Source organism: Cimex lectularius, unplaced genomic scaffold (assembly GCF_000648675.2).
Source record: "Cimex lectularius strain Harlan isolate CLEC.00 unplaced genomic scaffold, Clec_2.1 scaffold1, whole genome shotgun sequence".
NCBI classification, from domain to species: domain Eukaryota; kingdom Metazoa; phylum Arthropoda; class Insecta; order Hemiptera; family Cimicidae; genus Cimex; species Cimex lectularius.
This window is the reverse complement of record NW_019392813.1, coordinates 3607710-3630036: the sequence shown is the minus strand read 5'-3', so window position 1 is coordinate 3630036 and position 22327 is coordinate 3607710. Positions and strand designations below refer to the sequence as shown.

Sequence of the window (22327 nt, the reverse complement as noted above, 5' to 3'; positions counted from 1 at the left end):
AGCGTTTTTTCTTAAAATTTTCTTAAGCAAAAGGCAATGATCATTTCCAAGCTGATGTTTGGGTATCTTGGGAGTAAATTTGTATTGGGCCGACCGTCAAAACGTCGGAAGTCGTCGATAATCCGTGTAAAGACGCATAAAAACCCAAATATAAAATAAACAATCACAATTTCGTGCGGAATATCAAAAGGAGGTGGGAGCAGAGAAGGGTCGAAGGTCATTCGCGTCATATGCGAGTCGAACCACACTGGAATTTGTTTTAGCATAAAAACAAGACAAAATAGATCAAGCAGAGGGAGGAAACAAATACACAATTTAAAATTTCCAATTCTGTAGTAATATTCTATTATTTAAATTTTTTTACCCAACATAATAAATTAAAAACGTAACAAAACACCTTGGATACACAGAAATGAAGTTTGCAACAAAGCAAGACGAATTAGAAATATATGTGCACATTTTTCATTTACTTTGCTACCTACCATCAATATAAAAAACAATAAAGTTCATCATTCATGTTATAATTGAATATTGGGTATTTTGTAATTCATGAATTATTTGATACTGACAAACCTTTTTTTTAAAAGTTTTTAAACCTTTTAATATTGTTGAATTTGTCGCTATAATTTCAAATATTTCCATTTTGAAACGAGTTATTTCAATCTCTTTACTGTCACACTGTTTATACACACAAAAAGCAATTATTTAAACTTTTAACCACGGTCCAATGTAGTCAAATTTCAGTCAAACCATACCAGAGTTTATTGTAAAATTAGGTCAACTGGCAAATACGAAGATAATGTTGATATGATCTTTGATTATTATTTAAGATGAACCTGAAATTATATTGTTTAAGTTAAGAATGAAACATAAAAATTAATCATCAGGTACAACATGGTTAAATCTAACCATACCAGAGTTTACTGTAAAATTACTGTCAAATAGGATGATAATGTCGATATGATCTTTGATTATTATTTAATTATTCAGAAATCGTGAGATGCGGTCTGGTGTGATGTAGGTTTCAGAAAAACATTTCCTTTATCGTGCCATTATTATTTAAGATGAACCTTGTATTTTATTGTTTAAGAATAAAACAAAGAAATTAATCATCTGGTACAAAATGGTCAAATCTAACCTAATTAATCGTGGTATCATGTAGTCAAATTCAATCATACCATAGTTTATCATAAAATTAGGTCAACTGTCAAATAGGATGATAATGTCGATATGATCTTTGATTATTATTTAATTATTCAGAAATCGTGAGATGCGGTCTGGTGTGATGTAGGTTTCAGAAAAACATTTTTTTTATCGCGCCATTATTATTTAAGATGAACCTTGTATTTTATTGTTTAAGAATAAAACAAAGAAATTAATCATCTGGTACAACATGGTCAAATCTAACCTAATTAATCGTGGTATCATGTAGTCAAATTCAATCATACCATAGTTTATCATAAAATTAGGTCAACTTAACAACATGATAATAATATGGATACACTTTTTGATTATTATTTATGATGAGAATAGAAATTTAATTAAGTTAAGATCAATATTATGAAATGAATAATCATGAGACGTGATCAAATCAATTCATGCCAGAGTTTATTGTAAAATAACATCAATTATCAAATATGATAATATTATTAATAAATCTTTGATTAATATTTATGGTGAACCTGGAAATTTAATTGTTTAAGAACAATGCAAAGAAATGAATCATCTTGTTACAACTCAACCAAATGCCGGAGTTTATCATAAAAAAAAGGATTTTTTTTCTCTTATCTCTTATTATTTAACTATTCGATCAACTGTCAAATACGATGATAATATTGAAACGATCATTGATTATGTTTATGCTGAACCCAAGCCAAATTAGAATATATTTTCATATGGTAAATAAAAGAAAATTTTTAGAGTCTAGAAAGACAAGAATTTCTAATTTTATAAATAATTTCTTACTGGTTATATTCAATATATATTTTTATTACTGAATCATTTATATTTGATTAACACTGAATTTATTATGTTTTTTGCATACAATAAAAAAATATATATATATATATATTCAAATATTTTTTCATTGGTTTAATTTTAATATATTTTCCGCATACATAAAAAAAAAAGATTCAAGATATTAAATGAAGGCATAACACCTTTTCAAAGTAATTGAGGCCAATGTCTCATGAACACATATGTGCTGTAGTTGCAAAAGTTGCTTTCTAGAAGGCCAAGTGCAAGGTTTAGACTCCTATTTTTTTTTTTTTTCGTTTTCTTTGCCATTCTCTCTTAAGTAGGTCAATTGTTAACTTAATAAAAACCAGGTGTTCAAGCAATGAAAAACGATATTCATGAAAAAATTATTTAAATTTTCATCATGAACTCTGAATATTTAATTAACAAAATGCCTTATGCGAGTAAGTTAAATATTTATTTTTAAAAAATTATAATAACAAAACAGTTATTGTAATTTGTTTATCATGATGTAAAGCGATATACATTTTTGTTTTCCAGTTAATTTATATATTAATCCATATATGTTTAATGGTCATAATTGACCATATTAATTATTCTTTTACTGTTGACTTAGATGAAAAAGTTAATGTAGCCACAGGTTGTTTGTTCATATGCCACTTGTGACACTTAACCGTTTCATTTCAATTACCTTGGATAAAAAGAATAATTAACAGAAGTAATTTATATAATTTCATTTAACCTTATCATTTTTGGGACTGTTTCTAAAATTATTTATGATACAACTCTCACTAATTTATTTTTAGAATCAAATGTTCAAATATGAATAGAAAAAAAAATCTAAAAATAATGTACTATTTTTATCAGCATTCTTTATGGTGAAAAAGTTTGGCGATGCAAATCTTAAGTCGTTTGTCTTAATACTAAGACAATTTTATTTTAATATCTACCAACAATTAGTTTAAATTGTACATAAAAACTACTATTATGAGTAGTCAGTTCAAAAGTTTAAATATATTTGACTACGAATTTTTCTCAAGGCAAGATAAATTTCTGTAATAGAGGGTCCAATCACCTATTGGCTGTCACATACGATTTTACAGATCACCATTTTACAGTACTTTTTTAAAAAATTGTTCTCAATTAAGATGGGCTATGCTGGGATGGCCAAATCACTCAACCACTATGGTCCTGTAATTAATTGCTTAAAACATAATTTACAAGTTTATTCAAACAATATTGTTGAATAATAAATAGATAATAAAAATAAATACATTTTCTATGTGTTTGGAAGTGTATAGTTTGTTATTTTTGTAATTTATATTGTTTTCAATTGATCCCTTAAATATACCCTTTTATAGACAAAATAAAATAACTGGGTGATCTAAGAAGCATAAAATTTTTTATATAGTTTTAATTTTTAAATTCCATATTGAAAACGCATTTATTACAAAAAAAGTTAAACATACAAAAAAGGACAAATAAATTAAAACAATTTACCTACAGTTAACAGTAACAATATTTTATAGATATAATTTTCACCAACTATTTATACATTATGAATGTCAATAATTTATGTTAGCGTTAAGAAACGATTTCTCCTTTGGATAAATTTTCGACTGGTTCAAAAATTTCATGGTTATATATTTAAATCATCTACAATCCATCGCAAAAAATAATGCGTTCTGGCTTTATATAATTTGAAAATAATCTTCTCTTTAGAGATTGTATAAAAAATAAATAATATAGGATCTTTGACTGAAAATTACATGTTTTGAGCCTTGACAAACAATAAAATTAATTAATCTCTTCTATATCGGTTGTGCAGGATGTTCAATTTATTTACATGATTATTTATACAAAGAAAAAATATATAATCTCTCTTTTTCCATCAGCTTAGCGATCTATTAGCAGTAGAGAATAATAATAGGTCTAAGACCGCACAAGATTGTGGATAGACGGCGAAGATGCTCCTCTGTTTAGTTTTCCCCTCCTGAAAATAAAACATCCATTAGTTTCAAAAATAACTATCGGAAGAAGAAGGGATGAGACAACCCAGGTGCGATATATAAAAAAGGGGACAAATCATATACCAAACTATTCAAGAGCAGATCTGCGTTAAAGAAACTGCCTTTATCAAATTCTGTTTTCCCGACTCCGATTCCCTACAAGTAAGGAATCATTTAGATAAATAAGGAAAATTGTTAACAAAGAGAAATTGAAAATGTACTGAAAAGTTTACCTCATATGGTCCTTTCCGGCACTGTCGTTTTGAGACACAAAATCCCTCTGATTCGCCCTCACTATCAGTTTCGATTCCAAAACCTTTATCCGGAAAATACAACATTACTAAATTTAGTCATACTGATGTTGGGATGTCTTTAGGTTTTATCATTAGTTAAAAAATTATAATAACAACTTAAGATTAATTATTTCAATTTGTACTTGCAAATGTACCCAAAGCTGCCTGATGAATTTTAGTGGATGAAATGAAAACATGCAATATGTAAAGACGCTGAAAAGAAGACTAAAATAAAATAAAAAATACAGTAATGAATTTCGTATGATCTTACTTAAAAACAAATAAATAATAAAAATTGAGAAATGGAAGTCAACAATCTTAAATAAATATAAAAAAAGGAAAAGTTTCCCAAAAGCATTGTAAGAAAATGGTTAACAGGAGAATGTGTTCTGCATGGAAATGTTGTTATTATAATTTTTTCCCACAATTTAAAGAAATACAGTACTTAAAAAGAGTCAAACAGAAAAAGTGATAAAAGCAAGCATTACTGCACATGTTAATTACTGCGGTGAGTTCTCCACCTTTTGGCACTTTACACCAAGCTATGCATTCCAATGTGAAATATGAAAAAGTGTGAAGACTGCATACAAGATCGTTCATGGGGTTCAAAAGAAACAAATGAAAAGAATAGAAGAAAATAAAATAAAAATTAAACGGACCTTTCAATTTGAATTCATTATTCAGGAACGTTCCAGATATCTTCCAAGGCACTCCAAATTTGTGACGTGGGGACAAAAAAAGGGGTGGAGGGTGAAAGGAATAGGAAACTTCTAATCGTGTGCAATTTTATGTAGTGCTCTATGGAAATTTCAAGTTGTGAAAGAATTGTAATTACATTCAGGTACATTTCATTATTTACAAATTATCTATTTACAAAAATATACTTGTTTTTTAACTTTTTTCATTATTGTAAATCTTTGGCGGATTTTAAAAAATCGATAAAAACTAGTTAGGCACAGATTAATTGAGCATTATATCACTTTGATAAAAATTAGTTTAAATTAATCCACATATTTAGTAGTCATAATCGACTGTATTAATTATTTAAATTAATTATACTTTATTTTTCATCCCAACCAAGACCTTACATAAAAAGTGTGAATAATTTAAATAATTAGTTTCAATTTTGAAAACACAAAATCGTCTTTATTATCCTGTTTATTTGTTGCATCACAGTTTAAAAAATAAAATAAAATAAAATTGTTATAACTAGGAATTTGATTTAGCTAGTAATTTGAGCATTTCCGACTCGAGAACTGAATTAATCGATTAATTGACTAACAATTAAATAAAAATCATAAATCATAATAATCACAGGATCACAATTGTTCAAATGACTTAAAAGAATTATTTCAATTAGGATTAGGATTAGGAAGGAATGTCATTTGATTGTGGCAAGGATCGGGGTGGAGCAGATGCACTTGATCTTGTTGCAACGTGCACACAGCAACCTCTCAAGCTGCGCAATAACCCTTGTTTTAACTTTTTATGTAAATTAAACATGCAGAAAGAAAGAAAATAAACTTAAAAGTTAAAAAAAAAAAAAATACTAAAAACATTGGGTATAAGTAAGTTTTAAAGGATTTTTTGTAAAAATTGGGGTTTTCTGGTGCAAAAATGGCAATAAATTGATTACACAAAGTATTGTCCATGGCTAGCTAACTTGCTGGCAGCATAGAAATTCCATGTTGAAAGAACAAATGGTCTTTCAAGGCAGTAAATAAATTGACCTATTTTTTTATTTTTTATTCCTCGTGAGTGCACTCAGACAGGCAATTCATCGAAACAAGCAGTATCTAGAAAATATACAGGTGGGGTAAAATTTTTGACTATCACTGCAACATGTGGTCGAGCAGTGTTGTGCCTCTATTCATACTGCTCCTGTTTTTCCTTCAATGCTCGGCTCAAATGCATCCATTACAATCTGTAGCGATCCCCCAGTTCATTGTTGGTGGTTTCACTCGGTTTTAGCACCTCATAATACACTACACCCAGCTGATCCCACAAAATACTTTGAGCTTCGATCCATGAATATTGGGCTTCGCCGTTGATGCTGACGCATGACTGGGATTACCCCACTTCTTACACTTTGGATTATTGTAATGCCACTTTTCACCATCAGTTACGATGCAAAAATTACTTCTATTGAAAATTTCACAAAAACAAGTGAAAAAATCTCCTTTCCTCTTGGCTTTATGGCTTTGAGGGCATTACATCACTACCAAAGATTCAGCATGTTCAAATATTTCTGTCCTTCCCAGTACTCTCAACCTGAAATTGATGTAGCATGGTCCCCACCTTCAGCTATTTTTTTTTCTAAATGGAAGCAGAAAAGTAACGCTACCAGCAAAATCCGTTTCGTTGGCACAAAAGTCAATATATTTGGAGGAAAAAAAAAATGTTTAGACTTTGGCAAAATGAGATGTAATGAAAATTAAAGCCTGATGAATAATGCTTTAAGATGAAGGTAGCTAAGTTGTGGTCCAATGCATTTAATATAGTTACATCTTATAAATCTTTTAAAACTTATTTGTACCCCAAAATATTTACCAACTTGTTAAAAAAAAAAATAAAAAGCTAAATATTTAAATCCTGGTATTCTTGCTAGAAAAACTAATATAAATAAACTATATAATTTGAGCTGAGAAAGTGAGTGAGAGAGAAAGAGAAAAGAGAGAGAGAGAGAGAGAGAGAGAGAGAGAGAGAGAGAGAGAGAGAGAAAAGAGTTAAAGCATGAAATTGTAAATTGACTTACTCCAACAGTTCGAAGCAATTCGCTGACTATGTTTGCAGCGGAAACTCTTGACGTGCTCAGCCCGTTCAAACCTGAAAAATGTTAACTGTTAAATATCATCGAAAAAAAAATGTAAAAAAAAATGGGAGCAGTTTAAAAATATTTAACAATTCAATACTATCATCTCAAAGAATATTTTGGTTGGATTTTTTATAACATCGATAAATAATTAAACTTTTTTTAAAAGAATAAAACAGTAAGCAGTTGTTTAAAATATCCTATTAGGTCTATAAACATAAAACTAATACAAGGCAGAGTTTATATGACAAGTTTATTTAAATGTGTAGTGTTTGGTGACCGTTATTTAAAGTTTGACGAGTTTATGAACTTATTTTACCATATTGTTTATAATTATATAAGCAATAATATTGATTTTAGTACAAAACTCATTGATCAACAGTCAGACATTTTTCAGCATTTCATCATCTTCCATGAGACCCTATTCCTGTCTGTGTGATTTTTGTGAAGAGAAGTTTCTAATAAACATAAACTAAAAAAATGTAATTACAGGTTCAAGTGCAATTATATATCTAAATAGGGTATTTTTTAAATTTTTTATTGGCATTGTTTAAATATAGTGTAAGATTAAAAATAATATTGGCAGAGACAATATACATACAAGAATCTTATAAATCATGATCATAAATTGACCAAAAAAAAAAAAAAAAAAAAAGATTTTAGTTAAGCGCTTTTAGAAACTTTCCATTATTTATTTTTAACTTTTTCATTTCCCACAATAAATTTAAATTACCGACTTGATTGAATAAAGTTTAAACAAGGCGTTCAGAAATATTGATGTATTTTGTTCGTGACCATGGCAACAGTTGATACTCTACGATACTTGACTGTACTTATAAAAAAAATTAAATTTTCAAAACATCACACAGATCGGGAAAAACGCACAATGTTCAATAACGAGATATTTGCAGTATTTTCTGACCTCACTGAACCAAGTAAAATCAGCGGTGTGGGTTTTTTATTTATAGTTTATCAACTGTTTGGTTTAACAAGTTTGATCAAATTACGTTTATAATTAATAGATATTATCATCATTTTCCTGAAGTAAGGTGAAAACATAAAAAATTTACTTACATAACAATTAACGCATATTTTTATAAATAATTACCGCCCAACTGCTTTATTTGATAATTTTAAATGTAACAATGTATGAATTAGATAATTTGTAATTTGATCGCTACTTATCATCTTGGTCTATCCTTGCTCGGTTAGCCTGTCAGATGAGATTCAGCATTTTGGCATCTTCAGTGTGTTTGTTAATTCTAATTCTAACATATATTAAAAAAATTTACTATGTATTTAAATATCTGTCTTAAGATATCGAAATGGCGAATGCAACCTGGTAAGGATAAACCAAGATGATCAGTAACGATCAAATTACAAGTTTATCTCCCAGCAAAGCACAGGAGAAAATGAATTAATTTAGTTAAATAGAAAAAGAACAAATAAATATTGAATTGGATAAGTTTGTATATAGTTTTCTACTTCCCAGTTGATCAAAATGACTATTTTTATTTTCTATATTTGCATATATGTTGAGTAGCATGTCTAATAAAAAAAAAGACATTTTCAAATACAATTCAATGATATTTCATAATTTTTTGACTGAATTATCAATTAACATACGCAAACTGATTTTCAATAGGTTCTGATATTTCTATGTGTAGTATGCACAGTAATGAACCTGTAATTTGGCCGTTACCGATCATTTCAGTCTACCTAACCTCGTTGTTTTGGAACTTTGCCCACTCCAGGTCCCAAAACTGGACTCAAACCAGCCCAGCGAGGATTGGCAGACCGAAATGATCGGTAATGTCTGAATTAAAAATAAGTCCTTTCGATATGGGGGGGGGAGAATAGATTTGTAAATATATACCTTAACATTTTTAAAATAACCCTCCCCAATTCTGTCCTGATAAGAAATGCATATACTGTTTTGACAATTTTGAAAAATTTAGCTTTGAAGTTTGTGTAATGCTAAATGGCCTCAGTTAAGTTGCTATATATTTTAAAGTTTTGGCCTAGAACTCGACTTCACTATATTCATTACAACTTATTTATCAATTCACTTTTATCTTTTTTTTTTTTTAATAAAAAAAGTTTGACATTAAATTTAACTATCAAAGATTTGTGATAAGTACTTATGAAAAAGAGCGTATCTAAAAAGAAAGTGTTTTTACAACCATACATTGTTTTTTTTATTATTCCTTTTATAATCCAATCGAAATTTAGCGCATAATGAAACACATTTTTAAATTAACAGCACAGAATTTCCATTTCCTTTGTTCAGTACAATGCAGGTCCACAATAATTGTTAAGTTTTATACAGGAAACGAGTTTTCTTGGCATAAAACAAATGGAAAATAACATGACACATGAGTTAATTTTATCTAGTAATACAACCACTTTTTATTAAGATAGGTAAAGCATTGGAAATACAGTGTAGTAAAAAACATGATTTTAAACTGATATTTTTTGCTGATTTATGTCAATTTTGCATACCTAAGAATAAGAGGGACAAAAATTAAGTCAAAAAATTACGACATTTCTTCTTAGCAGGGCATAATTGTCAACAATTCACAAAACATGTACAATGTTACGATGCTGAATAAAAACTTGTTCAATTTAGAATTTTCGTACGCTGTCTTGGATTTTAAATAATCAGAATTTGTAATGCAACATTAACAATTTTGTATATAGTTGCTCTCAATGGCTTTGAAATAATTGAAGCTATGTACAGTGTTAATTAAATAAAACTCTGAAATAGTTCTAGATCATTTAAATGTAAATAATTTTTAAGTGCCAACCAACTTAATACTATAGATTAGTCCTTTTATTAGTTTAATTAGTTCAAGATTAACTTTTGATGAAAAACAAAATGCGCATACTTACCTGTTTATATACAGGAAATATTGAAATAACCATGCCCAAATATATTTTCAAATTTTTTTAAAAATAACTATAAGCATGCATCGTATATACAGTCCAATAATGGTATTAAAGACAGCTATTAGTTCTAACAGACACTGCAGGGGAAAAAAGGTGACTTGCTTCACAAGTCGAAGTTATTTCTATCTAGGTATTGCATTCGTGTGACAACAGCTATAACGACTGATTAAACAGCAAGCAATGAAACACAAGGTAAGTAATTAATATAAAGTCAAAACTTTATTAAAATTGTTTACATTATGGTCGGTACTTTTTTTTTTTTTTACATCATTATTACAAATTTACCATTCACATAAACATGGTATTGTATTTTTATAGAAAGAAATAAAAAAGTATGACTAGTTATAAGAACATAAAATTAATATTATCATTTTAAGGAACTAACCGGGCATAACATGCCTTAATGGGAATTCATGCTTATACACCATACATGCAAAAAAAGCTACGAAAATGATATAATTTCTTTGAAAAAGGGGTAATAAACAATGGTGATAAACCTTCAACGAAGAAAAAGGAATGTTTTTATACTATTTAAAAGTTAAATGTTAGTATAGTGCAAATTTGGAGGGATGTTTAAGGACGGAATTTGTGCTTGTGTCTTGTATTTCCCTCATATATATTTTTAAAATAAATTTAGAACAAGGAAGTAGTAGGTAGGTATTCACCCGCTTTTTTTTTTTTTTTTTTTTTTTACAATGCCTTTCTTAGCGATTTGTATTACCATTTTTATGCATGGTTAAGCCAATGAAACGCAATGGAAAAGTTAATTTGCTTCGAGTTTTTTTGGCGAGCTTACTTTTCAGAGGGGGGTTATGACCAGGCGACGAGTTGCTCTCGGAGTCTAGCTTGTTCGTGTCCACAATTCGCGTATGGTCGTTACTGTGGTGATTGCACTTCCCTCTCACCTCGATCTCCTGTTTTAAGTCTGAAAATTTTAAATACAAAATAAAAATATTACATTTAATTTAAATATATATTCAAATTGTATTTTGTTTAACCCTAGATAAATAACCTTTGGCACTTTTATAAGAATGGTTATGGCTTGACTCGTATTTGTCACGTTCAGGTTAAGGTTAAAAAGAGTCTCTTTATGACCTTGCGCAGCACAACCAATAATGGCCTGTTGCACAATCTCCATTACAAACCAGAGCTCTTTGTTAAGTTTATAACAGGGATTCCTTGAGGTCTCTCAAAAATCAATTTAAACTGGAGGCAATGGTCCATCAGGAAACTTAGCCAAAAAGCCTCAGAATCAAAAAGGGCCAAAAGAAAACTGAAGAGGAGGAAAAAATAATAAACGGACAAATTAAAGTGGGTATTTCCAACAATCTTTGGCACGTAACAAAACAATTTGTATAAAAATAAAAAAAAGCTCACCACAGCTTAAGAATGAAACCAATTAATTATTTTATCAGCCATCTTCAAGTTGTTAAAGATTCCAAAACACAGTCCCTCTCAAGCCTGGCCAAGAGAGTCGTCCTCCGATTGTCTGGAGGGGGCCTTGAGCCGATGATGCCCAAAAACCGCCACAAGTTCGCGACAAGATTTTTATCAGATCTCAAAGCTTTAAGACCTCAAGTGTGTATCCTTGGCTTTTCTTTTGCCAGGTGTAAGATTATCATCATAAGCCTTTGGACGAAACAGAGAACATGTGCTGTTTTTTCTTTTCCTTGGTAATCTACTCCAAGTTTTACTCATGTCCACATGTTACAGTGTCCAGCAGTATTCCATGCCGTTAATTTCTGAGATGGTGTTTAAATAGTTTTTTCACTCAGTCATGATTGATCCGAGGGCTTATTCTTAACCCATTCTCCGATAGATTTACATTTTTGGCAATTTGCTATGCCACAAAAGGATTCAGGGACGATAGGGGTGATCAAACTTTGTCAATTCATGGGCTTCTTTGCCTCTTCTGCCCTTGCACCGTAACAAGCGTAATTTTGTTGTTCCTAATGGTCAACAATACTTAACGACTTTAGACTTATGCACCCTGTCCAATGGCTATTATTTTGTTGGTAATACCTAGTAGTTGAGTGGTTCGGGCATTTAACTCGTATTTGCCACGCAAGAGGTTCTGGGTTTGAAACCTGGCACATCAAATAGAATTTTAATTGCTAGTAATATACAAAGTGTAATACAAAGTGGTATGTTGCCTTGTCCATGACACCCAATGGGTAGTTAGGACGTTATGCCTTCCTATATGACAGCAATTTCTTTTTACATAAGTAATAATCTCACCTAAAAATTATTATGTTTGTTATGCGAAAAACATCCAGAGCAAAATAACTAAGAGCAGAAGGCTAGTGCAGATTTGTACTTTCTGTTTTTGAAAAATAATCCAAAAATGGCAAAATACTGTAACTGAAGTTTTTGTTTTAAGCGAAAAGTGCACTTTTAGGTTTAATTATCTACAGTAAATAGTGATAAATGTATCTTATGCAGCTAGATTAATAACTATTATTACAGTGAATATATTAAGATACAATTTTTTACCTCTTGTTTCATCTTTTAACCTTTGAACCATCGATTTAAGTAATTCTTTTTCATCTAGTTCGGATTCTAAAAGCACGTTTCGTTCTAAAGCTGAGTTCAATTTAGTTTCAAATTCTCCTAAAGAAGTATATGTAGCTCTGAAAATAAAAATAGGTATTAGAAAAGTTCAGCAATAGGTAATTCTTTAAAAATGTACCTTTGAGCTCGTTCTAGGTCATCGTTTTTTTGTTCCAGCTCTCGTATGTATTTCACGTATTCTTCCTCCCTTTTGTGACTCTGCGCTGCTTCCTCTTCCAGCTCTGTGATCTGTGCTTCCGTCCTTTTTTTAAGTTCATCATACTTATCCTGTAAAATTTTATAAAATTTTGGATGTTTTATGTTTTCACATTTATTTATTTAGTTTTTGTTCCATGAGCGAACCTTCAAAGAGTCATTTTCAAACTGCAGCGAGTTGGTCTTGCGCCTAAGCTCTTTGATTGTTTTTTCGGACTGCTCCAAAGAGCTCTCGAGCTCCTTTTCAAGCATATGTGAGCTCTCTTGGAAGTCTTCAAGCTCCTTTTCGAGTTCATCGCACTTGCTCTTCCAATACTCGGCGTCTTTTACAGGCTTGCTCATTGTTTAGACTCTGAAGCAGTTACCTGGGTTTTAAAATTGAATAATTAATACATCTTAAAAAGAAAAAAAATTATGATAGTGAAACAACACAGCTGGTATATTCTGACTAGACTTACAAGTGTGGAAGTGACTTTCTTAATATTTTTTTATGTGTGAAGGGGGAAATAGATAAAATCAAAGAGTAACATGACTCACTCTTTATCTGAATGTTACTTCATGAGCTTTTACAAGGCCATGAACCCTTATAGCATTAATTAATATCATTTTAAAGTCATATTTTACAATTCACATTACATCCAATAATTGTCATCCATATTATTATATAAATAGTTTACAGTGTAGTACATTTATACAAGGTCTCATTAAATAATGATTACAAAATAATTGCATAACAATAACAAGGTGAAACCCACCTACCGTGAATTTTACAATATTGCAAAGGATTTTGTGGGGATTTACACTGACTTTAGATTAAATGTGAATTAGATTTTACTATCTTTTATTTCAAAACATTATTTTCGTTTGTACTGTTACAGAGTTTATTGGAAAATGTGAAATATCAAACTGACACCTTTGAAACAAAAATCAAGTTGGAGTGTTGTTTGTTTTTATTATTATTTCCCCTTCTCAAAATATACACGTTCTTTATGTCATGATATTTAATTACTCTCTTATAATTTAAGTAACTGTAATGCGGGGTGATTCACTACTCGTACGAAAAAGTTTGTCAGGTGCTCCACACCTCAACAAATGCAACAAAAATGTTCTTATGAACCGACCATGGTCTGATTATTTATTTATTACAACAACGGCAAGTAGCCAATTTTACAACAGTACACATACTCAAAGTATGTGGAGTTACTTACTTAAACTTTAATTATCAACCCTTCTGCAGTTATTCAACATTTTATGTGTTTTCAACTATCTAGTTTTGGTCATAAATTTACTTGTAGCTCTTGAAATATTCATTTCTGGGGGATTAAAAAATAAATAATAAAAATAGTATTAAATTTCCTTTAAAAAGGCAGCCTTCTAGAACTTTCAATTTAATTTTTGGCAAAAAACAGTGACTAAATCTTTCGAGACTATTTTTTAACAAATAAAAATTAGCCATACTTGAGAGCTTTATATAAAGTATTCTTATTTTAATGTTTGTTATCAGGTAGATAAAATAATAAAACTGCTACTAATTCACTAGTGTTACAGTCCTTGGCACTATTACTTATGTAAATTTACAAATTATGTAAATTGTAAGCACATTTAAGATTGTTTTGCCCTGATAATGACTTTAAAATAGGTCAAAAGTTTGACAGATAACAATTGAATTTGATTTTATATCCAGACCATACAGTGATCCAGATTATTTGTGAGTAAAAAAGTTGTCTATACATCTAACTTAAACAAGCCTATAAATAAAAACTTGAACACAGGGATCCTGGGAATCAACCACTACTAAAAACAAATTTTAAAAATATACAAAAAATAAATCAAAATAATTTTTGACCAGGGCAAAAAATTGAATTAATATGCCCCACTCCCTTTTCCCACATTGTTACTTTTTCCCATTTAACATACAATTTCTTCATTTTGGTTCAATGTAATTAAAGAAAAAGCATACCGCTAGAAAGCTTATTAAATGAAGAAGCTAAGAAATTTGCCAATCTCTAACATGAATTTTTCGAAGGGGGTTGCAAATTTATTTTTTAATTTAGGAGTTTTTGAAAGCTTTACCTTTTTTTACCTTAAATTAAATTGAAAATTGTTGAAGAGTACCTTTTTAAAGGAAATTTAATTCTCATTTCAATTTTTTTTTATTCCTCCAAAACTGAATAGTTCAAGATCTAAGAGTAGATTTATGACGTAAACAGTAGATAGTTGGAAAAAACTTAAAATGTTGAATATCTGCCCTAGGGTTGAGAATCAGACCACAGTTCATACGAACTTTTTTGTTTCATGTGAGGCGTAGAATCACCTGGTGAACTTTATCGTACAAGTAGTGAATCACCCTGTACAATAATGGCAAGATACAATTTTTTTAAAACAATTATTCCTGGGTTTGTCTATTACAGAGCTTCTAAAACTTTTCCATTTGGGACCCAATGTTATATCGGCATATTTTTAATCATAAATTTTTATTAAATCCACTATGAGTATCCCTGGTCAATACCATGTTAAAACAGTAAAGAAATTTTTTATTTATTTCTTTAGTATTTTATTCTATTAAGATATTAATCCCTTGCAATACAATTGTAAAAAGTTATTTGAAATATATAAAAATCGAACAGGGTAAAAAAATATTTAATCACATGCTCCGAATCCTGCTAAAAACTGCATAAAGTTCATATACAATATATCCATATTAAAAGGGGGAAAAAACAGATTATCAATGCAGGAAATCCATCCTAACTGACCTAGATTTAACTGTCAGTTATTTATCCTCCCTGACTACACTCTGATTACCGTTTCAGTCGTTAATTAAGACAAAAAACAATTACCTTAATCAGATTAAAAAAATGTCGGGAACACTACATGCAATGATGACCTACTTTATTCTGTCAAATAGAACAATAGTGCTTATACTGTATCAAAGTGGTTATTGTAAGAATAACAAAAATATTGACAAGATTTCAACAAAAGTATGATGCAATCATTTAGCTGTTGAGTTAATCAGTCTTTCTTAAAAAAATAAATAAAAATCCTGTCATACAGAATAGCTTAACGTCCAACTACCCATAGATGTAATGGACGAGGGGTCAAGGGTCAAACCGTTTTACAATACTTCTTTCAATTTTCTATTAAAAAGCCACGGCTGTGCCCGGATTCGAACCCAGGGCCGCTAGCATGACAAATACGAGTCAGATGCCCTAAATAATCCCCATCTAATGTATCAATGTATTTCAGATTCACAGAAATATATAAAAATGAATCATCATCTGCCTTACAAGCACTATTAAAAACCTACCTCCATTGGAAACATACTAAAGCTAGCAAAACCTCAAACAGACAGCTTCCTTTGTACAGAGGTACGAGTCCAAAGGGACAATTAGCACAAGATGTTCTGTGAGAAGTTTGAGAGAGCGCGAGACATATTCAAAAAGGAATAGTCGAGTAGCAAAGCACCCGTCCTCAAAGACCTAGTCCAAATGACGTAACTACCATATTTTATACGTGTTTATTTATTCTATTAGGTTTGGGTGAATTGCAATCATAAGGAAATTTTATCTCAGGCTGGTTTTCTCTCGACTTAATTAGACAATGTATACATGTTAATATATACATGTAAATATTTTAAAAGCCCTTTCACATACCAGTCTAAAAGGGGAAAAAGCAAAGAGAGATCAATTTTAATTATAATAAATTAATCAATCTCCCTTACCTTCCTTTGGCCTCCCTTTATAAGCGAGACCAAATGAAGGCCTCAAGAAATTAAACCCTCTCAAAAAATTGTATTTTTAGCCAAGTAGGTGTTTATTTCGCTGGTTGGGGGGTTCTTCCTCAGGCTCAGGCACGGCAGGGTAAAGGATGAGAAAATATGCCCTTTATATGCTCAAGAAGTGAAAAAATTAGAGCAAGTACAAAATAAGTTTTTTAGATTTGTAAGCTTTAATTTCACATTCCTAAGGATCCACATTGTTATACACCGATTTTGTTTTATATGAATCTAGTGACACTAGAACAACGGCGAAATATGGTTTTATATTTCTGTATACATTGTTAAATAACTGTTTAGACTGCTCTTTTTAATCTAGTGCAAATTTTAAAGTTCCTAATTTTAATTCTAGAATTAAGTCTATTTTCTATGTTCCTAATATTTGTAATAATTATACAAAAAACCAAGTTATAAGAACTATGCTATTAGCAAATAAATTAGGTTTAGATATTTATTGGCTCTGTTCCAGTATACGCCAAATCAAAAAATTGTTCTTAGATATTTATAGTATAGTGAAAACATAATTGTACTTACATATAACTTATGGGTTGTACCCGTTAACTACAATAAATCAATTTAAAAAAATTATGGGAAATGACTCGACTACACAATTACATGTGTGCCTATCCTCGTTTGGTCTTTCATCACCATCAATGTTGGACTAACGTAAGGGGTAAAACCCCAAGAATCGACATGGAGAAATGGCAAAACAGGAAAAATATGCAGATCAAAATGACCTACATTTTTTCACTTGACATTTTTGCAGGCAATTCTGGCGAATCTTAGATCAATTGTCATGACATACTGACTCACTCTTAGCGCAGTATAATGATTTAAACACTACGTCAAGCCAACTAACATAGAAGCCATATCATAACATTAATAGAAGTAAAAATAATACAAGTAGACTTTTTTTGGCCTTTGTTATTACCAATTAGCCATAACTCTATTTGGTAACCCTGACCCAAGAAGAATTAATTGTTAAAATATTTCAATAGTATTTCTTAATTTTTGCTTTTCATTTTATTTGTTAGTTCCTTCTTTTCTTTTTTTCTTTTTTCTTAATTTCTTCTTCTTTAATTTCTGCCTTTTTTTTTTCTTCCAATTATGCTCCTCAATTTAAAATGGACATGTCTGCATCATGGTTATATTTAAGAGGGCTTTACAAATGCTATTTTTCTCCTTAGCGAACAATGATTTGTAATTGAATGGCTTCTCTACGTCTCGCATTCTACATAGGTCATTAAAAATTATTGTTCTGTGAGAACAATATTTATTGCAGTGCATTATCATGTGTTCCAAGTCCTCAAGGGGACATGCCAAGCAGAACTGGGTTTCCATAACTCCAATTCGATGCAGAAAACCCCACAAACTCACATCTTAGCCTGCTGATTGTAGTGTACTTGTTTTTGTCAAGTGCTGTGGAACCAAGGAATTTTGGAGATTTGGAGTTTCTCTGTCTGAAAGAAAACTCCTGATCGGATCTCTTTCAAATCTTTCTGCAAATTCCTTAATATTCTGGTGTGAAAAAATACCCGTGCATCTCCAGAATAGGTATAATAGAGTTCCCTCTTTTGTGCCACTCTTTTCAAGATTTATCAACTATCTCATTTTTTTTATTTATTCCTGAACATCCTCTAAACCAACAGAAATAAGTTGTTACACCTTTCTCTTGTGATAAAACTTCTAAATTGTTAACCATTTGTACACATAAGTTGCTGCCTATCTTTATTCTGAAGTTTTTAATATTATCTACTGCACTTCTGGAGTCAGACAAATACAAAACTTTTCTGATGAGTTTAATTCACAAAAGTGTTGCAACGCTTTTAGAATAGCAACTAGTTCTGCTTTGTGTATTGCCATTTTTGAGGAGAATTTGAGTTATTTTCCATGTTTTAATTTAGGGTCATATAAAGCTTACCATATCGTTCTTTACTGACCCATCTATAAGCTGTGCACATAAATTGTCTATGTCAGCTAAAAATGTATTTTTAAGGATAAGCAAGTCAAAAACAACTGGCCAATAAGCCTCCTCTCGATTTTAGACTAATTAATTGAAAAGTATTTTAAAAGTAAGTTAGAACTGCTGTTAGAGGACCGTATACCTCATCACCAATTTGGATTCTCTCCAAAACATTCGGCCACACATCAAGTTTATAGAATTGTAGCGGGTTTGAGAAAAAAGAACACACAGTGTCTTCCTAGATTTGGAGAAGGCGTTTGATACAGTCTGGCACCTGGGTTTATAATATAAACTAAAAAATTTGGCCACCCAAAATATCTTCTTGAAATCCTCTTCTCCTTCCTGAACGACAGATCCTTCTGGATCAAAATAAATGGGCAAAAATCAACAGCCCAAACAATAACATAAGGAACTCTACAGGGATCAGTGCTTACCCCCTTTTATTCAATTTATATGTAAGCAATATTCCAAATAATCCAAACGCCAAAATTGTCACTTCCGCCGATGATATGGCCATTTATGCTAGCCACTCAAATATTAAAAGGCCTGTAACATGGCACCAGAAGGTGCAAGACAACGTACAAAAGTACATAATTAATTGGAAAGTGAAGCTCAACTCTGCTAAAAGTGAAGCAAAAATATTAACTCTCTGCTTCCCAAAGGATCTAAATGAACTAAAGCAAGGAATCCATCAAATACACTGGAATAATAAGACACAGATGGTTAGATACTTTGGAAGTGCACTTCGATCACTGGGAGAAGCACATAAAAACAATAGTCAAGGAAGGATTTCAAACACTTGCGCTGTGTCCAATTATAAATAGAATATCCAAGCTAAAAACCACATTTTGCATTCTGGATCACTACTATGTCCTCTAATGCTATACACCATGAAATATGGGTATTAGCAACTCCTTCTATTAATAAAATTTAGCTGTTGCAAACTAAAATTTTAAGAATGTCTATTAATGCTCCCTGGTTCATCAGGAATGAAAAACTCCACTGAGAACTACAGATCTCCAACATACTCGACTTTATCAGTAAAAAAATTTAATTCCACCAAAATCTGAACAGGGTGAATGATGCAAAACACTTTTCCCTGGGTATGGTATGGTATGGTGGAAAAGGTTACTAGGAAGCGGGGTTTGTATTCCCCAGGCACTGCAGCCTTCCGGCTTATTGGACCTTAGTTCATTCAATAGACTCAATCCTTCTTCTTAGAAGTATCAGGTCATTGACTGTTGCTGCTGCAATTTGATTCCCTAAGTCTTTTCCATACGTTAGGTTAAATCTCCATTGAGCTGTTGCTTCGCATTCGAATATGATATGAGTGGCTGTTTCCTCCTCCTCGTTACATAATCTGCAAATGGGATCATCACTGTATATACCCATGTTGTGTAGATGTTTTCTCAGATACCAGTGACCGGTTAGTAGTCCTACCACCACTCCTCTGAGTTTGGCCCTCTCCAATTGCAGCAGTGTTTTTGCCAGTCTCGGTGAGGGTTGTTTCATCATAAGTTTACTATGTCTAGCACCACTAGAGTTTATCCACTTCTCCTTTTGTTTTGCTTGGATCCATTCTGCGATGAAGGATTCTATATTTGTTTTTGTTATCCCAAGTATAGGTTCGGGGCCTATGTATGGTCTTGCAGATCCTCCTCTGGCCAGTCTGTCTGCTTTCTCGTTACCCAAAATTCCCCTGTGCCCTGGCACCCGAAATATCATCAAGTTGTTGTGTTCCCCAGGTTTTGGAGATTTTGGATGCATTCACTGACTAATTTTGATGTGGTTCTTTTACATGCTAATGCTTTAATAGCTGCATGGCTATCTGATCTTATGAGGATCTTACGAGGATCCAATCCAGGATTTTCCCTGGGACTAAGGATATCTCACAGTCTGAACCTCGCCTACTTCAGTATAAACCATGATATCTATTATAGTTCTTAATCTAATTTGCATTAATTTCAAATTTTTAACTGTGCAGTGAACGAATTATAAGAACTATCTGTTATTAAAAACATAACTGTGTTATACAACATATTTGTAAATAACAGAACTTAATAACTTTTAAAACCAGAATGGTTGGTCGTTATATAAATTAAAAAAAAAGTATTATTTGCTTCCACGGGGAAACATTCTAAATTGTCGGGGAGAAGTGCAATATTTCTCTCACTAAGTAGTTACAGTTTGGCAGTAAATCGTTTTCTATGTGCGGACCTAGTCTCGTTTACCTCTTTCAAATATCCATCATTGAGAGGATCTTTTTCTTTTGCCTGTATTTTTTGTAAGGATCAAGGTATCACCTTGAGGAAGAAAGCAAATTTAGTTACTACTGACAAGCTTTTGACCTAATTTAAAGTCATCACAGGGCAAAACAACCTTAAATTTGTCTACAGATAAACATATTTATGCTTTTACAGGCGATCTCAAATTTCTAGGACCGACTCAGTCCCAACATTGCCAAGGACTGTAACAATATTAATTATTGAAATTATAGCTTGGTAGTAGCAATTAAATTTGCTTTCTTTTTCAAGACCATACCTAGAGGGTTCGGAAGTGAAAAAGTGGTCACTTGTAATACTGGAAAAAGGATGTTGACGTTAATAAAAGAAATATTATTGTAAATTGGACTATTATTGAGATGGATGGGCTAAAATAAAATTGATTATTTTTTGTTTATAAAGTGAAAGCTAGAAGAGAAAACTTCTACTGAGAATTAATTATTTATTATTGCAATAGTTCTAAGTTGACACTGGGCCAGCCAATTTGACAATTTGGTCCGTCCAAGACATTTCTGTGGATGTTGTATCAATGTCAAGGTAATCTTGTGTCAAATTGGACAAAACTCCAGTTGAAATTTGAGGTAAAGAAAGAAAATGAAAAAGTTTACCAATTGTTCGAGTTGTTCGGATTTCTCATCTAGATTGTCCCAAATATGGTGAGGATAGATTAAAAAAAAACTTTTTTGATATGATTTCACTTTTAAGCTGGTGGTTGTTTTATAGTGAGAAAAGGTTATTAGAAACTTGGCTGTTTATAAAAAAATTAACAGATAAGCCTTTAATTTGGTGAAATTGATTAACATTTCCGCCCAAAAAAGCTGGTTTTGCTGATTGGTCAATTAAAAGAAAATAGAGCTAGGGTTGAAAAAGAAATAGGTAAAAAGTCAATAAGAGAAGAAGACAAGTGCTCACCTTCAGAAAGATAACGGCTCCACAGATCTCAGACGAAGGTCAACAGCGCATCGACGAACCACCCTCACAAAAAACGAGACACGAATTGAACAAAAAAAATAAATAAAAATTGTCAAAACTTAAAAAAATCTCAATATGTCGGAAGGAAAAACGTGTCTGATGCCCCTCCAGTCAGCGCTGTGAATCACCGTTGAACGTGCTGCCCCTTTTGACAGAACGATCCCACTTCTCCAGGAGGCAGATTTGAATTTTTAACTGTCTCAACGGTTTTTAAACGGCTAAATGTACAAACAACAAATCTTTTACAATGCACACAGAGCCAAATAAACAACTCAACCCTTTTTTTGGTAACAATCTGTCAAAAACTAAAAAGAGCAACCCTAAACTACAATCACATCTCTCTCAATGTATACAAATTAAATACAAAAAGTAGGATTTGAGAACTTGTTTGGGACTTATATAGTCTCAAATCAAGTCTCTGTCATATCCTTAAAATAAAAGCAGAAGTGCTAAAAGAAGTATACTTTGGCTCCTCTGTCTTCATGTTATTTTATGTTTGGATCCCATGCTCTTTGTGCTATCATAAGTTCAT

At 31.3% G+C, this 22327-nt stretch overlaps 1 protein-coding gene across 5 annotated transcripts; it reads right to left on the bottom strand.

The window, feature by feature from the left end:
- Nucleotides 1-3868: 3868 nt before the first annotated feature.
- LOC106663918 (nuclear distribution protein nudE-like 1-A) lies at nucleotides 3869-21927 on the bottom strand. 5 transcript variants are annotated; one of them, XR_002910544.1, is made up of 10 exons: nucleotides 21736-21927; nucleotides 12954-13171; nucleotides 12730-12878; nucleotides 12534-12670; nucleotides 10837-10965; nucleotides 7035-7105; nucleotides 4939-5738; nucleotides 4220-4302; nucleotides 4071-4142; nucleotides 3869-3970 (listed from the first exon to the last, which is right to left on the bottom strand). XR_002910544.1 is itself a non-coding variant. In XM_014389164.2 (9 exons), the coding sequence occupies exons 2-8, from the start codon at nucleotides 13146-13148 to the stop codon at nucleotides 4079-4081; spliced, it is 828 nt and encodes a 275-aa protein (XP_014244650.1). In that variant the 5' UTR covers nucleotides 13149-13171; nucleotides 21736-21927; the 3' UTR covers nucleotides 3869-3970; nucleotides 4071-4078. The 5 variants fall into 5 exon arrangements, 4 of the variants coding, with proteins under 4 accessions (XP_014244650.1, XP_014244660.1, XP_014244676.1 ...); XM_014389164.2 differs by lacking the exon at nucleotides 4939-5738; XM_014389174.2 differs by lacking the exon at nucleotides 4939-5738 and having other exon boundaries at nucleotides 4076-4142.
- Nucleotides 21928-22327: the final 400 nt, after the last annotated feature.

Excerpts from the sequence above, each read along its gene's own strand:
- LOC106663918 (XM_014389164.2), bottom strand. The coding sequence starts at position 13,148 with ATGAGCAAGCCTGTAAAAGACGCCGAGTATTGGAAGAGCAAGTGCGAT. Across the intron at positions 12,879-12,953 it reads TTGAAAATGACTCTTTGAAG|GATAAGTATGATGAACTTAA; the intron begins GTTCGCTCATGG and ends AAAATTTTACAG. Across the intron at positions 7,106-10,836 it reads TCATAACCCCCCTCTGAAAA|GTTTGAACGGGCTGAGCACG; the intron begins GTAAGCTCGCCA and ends AACATTTTTCAG.